At 32.4% G+C, this 8532-nt stretch overlaps 1 protein-coding gene across 2 annotated transcripts; it reads right to left on the bottom strand.

The window, feature by feature from the left end:
- Window positions 1-420: 420 nt before the first annotated feature.
- LOC115977333 (TMV resistance protein N-like) lies at window positions 421-1060 on the bottom strand. 2 transcript variants are annotated; one of them, XM_031099152.1, is made up of 3 exons: window positions 993-1060; window positions 828-904; window positions 421-560 (listed from the first exon to the last, which is right to left on the bottom strand). In XM_031099152.1, exons 1-3 carry the CDS (start codon window positions 1028-1030, stop codon window positions 427-429), a joined length of 249 nt encoding a protein of 82 aa, XP_030955012.1. In that variant the 5' UTR covers window positions 1031-1060; the 3' UTR covers window positions 421-426. The 2 variants fall into 2 exon arrangements, with proteins under 2 accessions (XP_030955012.1, XP_030955011.1); XM_031099151.1 differs by having other exon boundaries at window positions 421-904.
- Window positions 1061-8532: the final 7472 nt, after the last annotated feature.

Genomic DNA, 8532 nt, shown 5'->3' with positions numbered 1-8532 from the left:
TAAATTTGAATGAATCTCACATTGAAAACTTAAGGAGATACAATAACTCTATGTAAAAATGGTAATCCCACAAATAAAAGAAGATAGTAATGAGCTACAATCGAAGACTTACGGTTGTATTATTATAGTTTTAATAAAAATACATGTCAAGGTAATCCCACATCTGAAACAGCTGCCCCTCTTTACCCAAAAAGAAAAAAGAAAAAAAGAAGAAGAAGAAACAGCTGCCCCTTTGTGTTGCATTATTATATCAAGTATTCATGTCAAAGAAATCATCACACAACCAGAAATGGATGTTGTTGCTATCATGTCAAATGCATTAGAATCACATCCTAACTACAAGTTACAAAACAAATCCGGTATACGTCAATTAAACCATACTTTAATATATTTAGTGGAAATAATTTACCTATCCTGTAAAGAAAATCAAGCGAGATTGGCCACTTCTGTCAAAGTAGCTTTCCAGGTGTGAACTTTATTTATATTCTTTTTGAAATTTTTTTCATGTTCAATGAAGGCTTCTGCATAACGTCCCATCAGTTTGCGTACCTCAGATGGATCTACATCATAAAAAATGGGCATAACTATTAGCCCTATCTTTTTTCTGCATTCCATGATCTTTACAAGTTCATCAAAACACCATGTTGAGGATGCATAGTTTCTTGAGAGAATGACAATAGCAAACAATGATTCTTCTATTGCTTTTAAAAGCTCAAGTGAAATAGGTTTTCCTCTCTCGAGATTTTCCTTATCTCTAAAGGTGATGACGCCCTCCTGTTTCAAAGCAGTGTGTAGATGGTCTGTAAAACTCTTGCGAGTGTCCTCACCTCTGAAACTTAGAAAGACGTGGTATTTCCATTGATGGCTTGAAGAAGATGGGTTACTTGTATCCACCGAAGTCAATCTAAGTATACAAGTAAATCTTGAATCAAAAAATAAATACGCATCAATGAGAAAAAAAAAAAAAGATTTAGAAGTAAGTGAGAACTTACAGATTTTGGAAAATTGCAGTCCGTGAAGCTCTTATCATGCAATTGCTACTTAAAATAAATGAGCACCGTTCTATGTCTCGGATTCTGTCAACTTCCATTTTCAGTCTAAGTCAATAACTTTTTTTTAAAAAGTAGGTGCGCAAGTGGCCCTTTCTTCTTTTTTTTAAATACGTAGGTTGATATAGACTTAACTTCCAAAATATATGAAACCCTCCCCTGGAATGCAACGGCGTCTAATGGTTTTTTTATTCCGAGTTCTCCACTCCCATGGACCAAAGGTGAGACCCACTTTGCTTACTACAAAGTTGAATTACATGTAAAATGTGATCAAAATGAAGGTGAAATGAGAGGTACTATTAGCATTAAAAAAAAATTAGTAAAATTTTAAGCCTCACTAAACTATTAGCAGCACTTTCCTAACTCCCATTCTCTCTCTCTCTCTCTCTCTCAACCAAAACCTTCACAATCAAAAGTAATGCCCTAACTTTCTCCCACAGCAAATTCGGATCAAACTCGTAACAATATCAAGACAACCAAACAGAACCTTAGAATCAAAATTAGCATTATATAAAAAAAAAAAATAAAAATAAAAAAATAAAAAAGAAGCAAAATTTTAAGCCCCACTATCACTAACTATTAGCAGCACTTTCACAAAACTTTCCTAACTCTCATTCTCTCTCTCAAGAAACCAAACCTTCACAATCAAAAGCAATGCCCCAACTTTCTCCCACAGCAAATTCGGATCAAACACTTAACAATTTAAAACAACCAAACAGCATCTAAGAATCAAAATTAGCTGGCCCACACTTCCGTACCTGATTTCGATCGAAGGCGAAGAGCTGCTTGAATCGCCGATCGAGATCTTCGAACAAAAATGTTTGAGAGAGTCCGTACACGGCTTCGAAATCGGAATGGTGAAGTCGTGCGTTTAGGGACGAGTTGAAGAAGAGAAAGTAGATCGATTTGGTGAAATCCTTAAAATAATTTAGAAATGTGAGAAACGAGAAATTGGAAATTTAAGAAGTGATCTGAAAAAGACTGTGTTTAAATTTTACCTGTGGGGAATGGATTGAGGAGAATAGGGTTTCGAAGGAGTGTGGCTTTGGAGGAAGGGTTTTGATTTTTTGAGCTCCCATTGCTTGTGTGCTGGAAAAAGGAAGAAGCTTGGTAGTGGAAATGGAAAATGGAATTACTGGGAAATGTGAAGAGGCCTGTTTGGTTGTGAGGATTGGATCTCTTGGCGCGAAAAAAGATAGAGAAAGAGGGAAATTGCGTTGTTGTATTCTGAGTCGTTGGGCTAAAATTTCAAATAGTTTGTTTTTTTTTTTTTTTTTTTTTTTTTTTTTTTTTTTTTGAGAAGTTTGTAATAAGGCTTCAACTTCGCGTTGGCTCTTGCGTAAAATAAATTTTAATTTATATTTAACTTTTAATTAACTTGTATATAGGTATATAAATCGTCAATAAGGTAATCAAGGTTGGCCATGTATATTAAAGAGAGAATTTGGCACAAGTTATAAGAATGGAAAGGAAAAGCTTCCTTTGCAGGTGAGCCAAGAAATTTTGATTAAAGCGGTAGTCTAGACTATGCCCACATACACAATAAGTTGCTTCAAACTCTCGAAGGGCTTTTGCAATGACATCAAATCTCTAATTAGGAAGTTTTAGTGGGACTATCGAGGCGAACATAGAAGGTGATCTTACCCCTCACAAACTCTCATGATGTTGAGCTTTTTGCTATGGTTGTCTAGAGTCTATGGTATCGACGGAATGCTCATTGCTTAAACAAACCTTTTGTTAGTACATTTTAAATTAAATATGTCGAAACTCAAAATAACTGAAGATGAATAAAGAGATAAGTTATAATTTATTAAAGAAATAGCTAATTGTATGTAAGTTAGATTAAATAAATTAAGAGAAGTTTTCTAAATTAATAAATAACATGTAGGTTATGTGAAGGGTTAGAAGACTCTATATATGGCTATGCTATGGACTAATTTCATATCAAGAGTGAATGAAGAGAAATAGTTAAAAGTAAAGAGTATTTTATGAGAGAGTGAATTCAATAATATTTCTAAATACTTGAGAAATTCCGGGCCAAAGATAGGTGTTCTTCTGGTGGAGTTTTGGGCTTGAACACTTTATGCAGAAGCTGTTCTAGCCATATAACATTTGTTAGGTTGTATCTTGGGGAAGACAAGTTAGAGAAGGTCTGCACCGGTTACAAAGATTAGACAACCAAGGGCTTGAATCTCCTTAAAGAGAGCGAATGTCGTGCCTCAGTCCAAATAGTATTGTGTTCATCTCTTCAAATTAATAATATTCAACGTATTATTCAATTTCTCTTTATGTTGTTTCCATTATTATTATGTTTGCACCAACACCTTCCCTACCAACCTCAAGTGTTTTTACTTTGGCTGTGGAGATTCTTTGAGAATTTCATGAGGTACACATTCGAACTCCCCCTCATCCCCAGATTACTCAGTGTCTCATACTCTCATGGGCTGCTCCATTGCATGCCCCATACAAAATTAATTTGATGGAGCTTTGCCCAAGGACATCTCCGCTGCTAGTCTAGGTGTTGTCATCCGCAATAGTTGTGGTGAGATCATTGGTGCTATGTGAGAGAAGATCCCTATTCCTTTTACATTTGAAGAGGTTAGCGTGTAGAAGGGCCATAAATTTTGCTTTGGAAATTGGCATTATTGAGGCTAAGGTTGATGGAAATTCTGCTGTGATTATTAATTTTCTAAACTCAAAAGGTTTCTGTCTGGTGAGGTATGGTCATGTGATTGAAGACTTGCGGATAGCCACAAAAGATTTTAAGTTTATTTCTTTTTCTCATGCAAAACGTACTAGAAATTCAGTAACTCAACATTTAGCGAAAAAAGAAAAGGTTTGTTGGAACTTTGGTTTTGGCTAGAGGAGGTGTCTGAAGACATTTCACCTTTTGTAACCCATGATAAAGTTGTGATTCAACAAATTTCACGATCTTGATTCTCGCAGAAAAAGCAATTAATTATTATGAAGAGATGTATCCCAATTTCTCCTAACAAGGAATTGGATAAAATCATTCTTTTTCAAGGACTTATATTTTACAAGTTGAGTTTTATTATATGTCAAAGTACATTGTTGTTCTCTAAAGAAAGTTCGAGTTTATGTTTTTTTTTTTTGGCTAAACAAAAAAAAAAAAAAAAAAAAAAAAAAAACATAAACTCGAACTTTCTTTTTTATGTTAGTCATAGATAAATAGTGAAATTAAATTCTTTGAGATCTAAGTTTATCTTGTGAAAGCACATGCCTAGGTGCACTACAAATAATTCAAAAAAAGCAAACCCTATTTTGATCAAGTTCTAGGGGTTGTTTGGTACACCCACTCAAACACACATTTTCAGTTTTTAAACAACATTACATGTATTTTCATATATTTTTTCATCCATACGTATTTCCATATATGTTTTTAAACAACAAAATACATATTTTCAAACATATGTACCAAACACTCTAGTAGCACAACTTTTTTTTTTTTAATTGTTAATAAACGATCTATAAAATGATTTTTTTGGGGATAATAAGTGTGGTACATATTAACTTTTGATGGGACATGGTACACCAATAACCAAGCATGTAAACCACACAGCACATGTTCCATGTCTCCAAGCTAATCGATATACACAAAATCCATTGGCAATTAGTGAATCCAATAATTAATTAATCTCTCTCTCTCTCATATCGTGGGCACATTCTGTCCCATACAACAAAACAAGCCCCCCAATACCAATAGTCCATTCATAAAAGTGAACCCAACAGTTTATAACTGGTTCTAACTTAATTTATAAATATTTTTGTTTATGTTTGTTTATTTAACAAATGGGTTCACAATTATATATTCGCGAAAAAACTCGTAAGTATGAAACTTAATTTAATTGTGTATATAACATTTTTAGTCCATTTTAATTGTAATAATTATATAGAAAATTATTAATTATAAAAAGGTTAATATAAAAGTAATTTTTATGAGTTTCTTAATGAAGATTATTCTATATATCTAATTAACTCAAATAATTTGATATTTATTGGTAAACCAAATAATTTGATTTCAACTATAATGTAGTCAATAATTATTAACATAGATTTCTGAAAGGCTTAAAAAAAAAAAGAGAAAACGTTCTGTCCGGAGCTGGCAGAAAAGAGGCTATTTACGCCACCAATCAGGAACTGCCACGTCATATATACAATGAGACCTCAGTACACTCTATCACACAGGATTGAAGCTCAAATAAAACCAAAAATCACCAAACAGAACAGAACGTGTTCAGAAGCCTTCACCTCTGACCAACGGAGCTGCCAACGCCTCCTCTCCTCTGCCCAAACAGAGTTGCCACCGCCTCCTCTTCTCTGACCAACGGAGCTCCTCCTCGCCGTTGGAGCCGCCGCGGCGTCGTTCTGAGCCGTCGCCCACGCACCCAAATACTGCGGTTTGTTCCGATTAACCCTTTATTGTTTGATTAGTTATCTCCCCAATATTTAGGTTTCGAAATTTTGATGGGTTTGGTTTTTTGGACGTTAATCACTTGCTTTGGTTTGATTTCGAAATCTGATTTGTCTATTATGAGAATCTTGATTTCTTGTTCCAGCTAATTTTGTTTGGGTTTCAAACCATGATTTTTTTTAGGATGAAACTTTTTGGGGTTTTTCTTTGTATTTTTTTGGATTTCAATCTGTTCATACTGGTATAGGTTTTGGATTTTGCTTCTTCTTTTTTATTTTTATTTTTTATTTTTTATACGCATAGTGAATGGATTTTTTAGTTTTATTATTTTCTTTTTCGTTTTATTTTCTGGGTAATGGAGTGGAGTCGTGGTTATTATTATTAAGGGAAGTGACACCAAAGTCTGCTATACAATGGAGATTTCATCTTTACATAACCTATGAAATGTTGACAAGATGCAATCCGTGCCAAATTGCTAGATTATGCAATACCACCGATATTGTTCTCAATATATGTGATTTTAGTAGCCAATAATGATTTCAGTTACCTGTTGAATGAATGTATGTAAACTTTGTAAGCTAACTCCTTGTACTAAAAACAATACTTCAAATACCAACATGAAATGTTCAATAGTTGTACCCAATGAGCTCTAGATGCAGAAAGAGGGTTTGGACTTTGAATTCCTTGTGGAATCAATTTTAAAACTTATGAAAAGTATTGCTTTGCACCAAATAAGCACAAAAACTAGAAATGTACGTTATAGTCATAATGTAATTGGTAACTGGGTGCTATAGATCTGTTTTATGTAGTGTTTATTGAGTAAGTGACAATCACAATTGATGCTGCTCTGGTGTTACCCCAACCATTTGAAGTTGGCAAGAATTACCATCAGAACTCCAATACATCACACCCATCATACTAGTTAATTTTTTTTGAATGAATCAATTAATCAGCATTTGCGCAGGTTTAAAGGGTAAATTACAATGACAACCCCTGTGCTTTGTCACTAAAACAATGGCATCTGCATTGGCAGATTTATGTTAGGGCCAGGGGGCAAAATTCTAATAAAATCTTCTGTGTATGTGTATTAAGTATGTATATTTTTTTTTCTCGAAATTTTGGTGGACAAATATTTTAAACAGTTACCAAAAATTTATCATATCCAAATTGATGTATTTGCTCTGTTTAACTTTCTTTTCGATCAAATTTTCCAAAATCTGCATACCATATCCTTAGTATCCTATATTATCTTGAATTAACCATTGGTTGATTTCATATGTATGTCACTTTAATTAAGAAAAAGTGGTTCTGGCTGAGTCAATTTGAATTTGAGTTTTAATTCAATCTAAACTTGATGTTCGTAATTAGATGTAAGTCCATTTCTAGACCCACTTTTGTTTATTAACTTGTGTTATTTCTTTATGCTGATTTGCAATAGGAAAGTTGGAGCAGTTATTGGTGTTGCTGGAAAGGACTGATGATAGGACGCATAATAAGCATTGTCATTGATTATGAACAATATACTTCTTCCCTTGTAATCAAATCTGTTAGGATGGACCATGATAAATTTAGTGTGATGTAGTTTGTATTTTTCTTCTGTTTATTGTCAAATGCATGCTAATTATGTAATCACATGAAAGAGTTGTATAATAATATAATCTATCTTGGATAGATATTTGCTACCCTTTACCATATTGAAATTATACATAGTTGTAATTAGAAGAATAGAGAATATTTTAATGTAAAATTAAATTGAAAATTTCCAAATCTCATTTGATCAAGATTTAAATTTTCTCTAGCAAATTTTAGTTTTGTTCAAGCGACTTAAGTTTCGCTCCAGCAAAGGACAAGCAAACTTTCTGTAAAGACCTCGTTGAATTTTTTTTTTTTTCTATTATTGAAGAATTTACTCGAGTAAGAAGGGCCGTTCACTCAAGAAACAATTGCAAAAAAAAGAAAAAAAAAACATGTTTACTAGAAAATTTTGTAGAATGACAAGAGAGCATTGGCAACATTTTAGAGTGTTTATTTCAGCATAAGTGACATTTCAAATGTGTATTTTCTTTGGCAATGAAGGTATAAGTCACCTTTCAAATGTGTTTTTTTTTATTATTATTATTATTATAACTCTTCATTCCTTATAAATAAAAAACCATATTTTGGGGGGGGGGGGTCAAATTTTTCTCTCCATATAATGAAATTCACAAAATTCCCCAATTTTTTATTTGTAGAATCTTGATTAGTTGTATTTAGGAGATGGTTTGCTTACAAACCCATTAGAAAACTTATTTGAGTGGAGACACTTCTGAACATTCACATAATCCGAATATCATACAATAGACCCTTTACAAAGTTTAAATTCTATTACACACATTTAGAGATTAGGTGAGGGAAAAAATATAGCAAAAAATTGTAGAATATAAAGATCAAAATTTTCTTGTTCATAGTGTTAATTAGCAAAACATAATTTTTTTTTTGCATATAGTATCACTTAGTATTCAAATGAATAGTTTTAAAATTTTCAAATTGGTTTTCAAGTTTCTAATTGACAATACATTCATCTAAAATAAAACCTATCATGATTCAAAATACAAAAAGAGAATCATAAGATTACAAATACATCTGAAATAAAACCTGTCACAATTTTTTCTTTTTTAAGTTTCTAACTGACAATACATTCATCTGAAATAAAACCTATCTTGCTTGGAGGTATACAAAAAGAGAATCATAAGATTACAAATGCATCTGAAATAAAACCTGTCACAATTTGCAATATAAGTTTCTAATTGACAATACATTCACCTAAAATAAAACTTGTCATGATTCAGAATACAAAAAGATAATCATAAGATTACAAATTCATTTGAAATAAAACATGTCATGATTCAAAATACAAAAAAAGAATCATATGACTGAAGATACATCTTAAAATAAAACTTGTCTCAATTCAAACTACAAGAAGATGGTTCTATCCACCACAATTAAAATATTGTATAGCAAAAAATATTTGCTTCCCAATGCATTATCTTGATCACAAAACTTGTTTGAACA

This window comes from Quercus lobata, chromosome 2, assembly GCF_001633185.2.
Source record: "Quercus lobata isolate SW786 chromosome 2, ValleyOak3.0 Primary Assembly, whole genome shotgun sequence".
In the NCBI taxonomy this organism is placed as follows: domain Eukaryota; kingdom Viridiplantae; phylum Streptophyta; class Magnoliopsida; order Fagales; family Fagaceae; genus Quercus; species Quercus lobata.
Note: the sequence above shows the minus strand (reverse complement) of the source record. Positions and strands in the feature narration are given on the sequence as shown.

Coding starts and splice junctions, on each gene's coding strand:
- LOC115977333 (XM_031099151.1), bottom strand. CDS start 1,030: ATGATAAGAGCTTCACGGACTGCAATTTTCCAAAATCT. Junction 905..992: donor ACTGCAATTTTCCAAAATCT/GTAAGTTCTCAC, acceptor TTGTATACTTAG/ATTGACTTCGGTGGATACAA.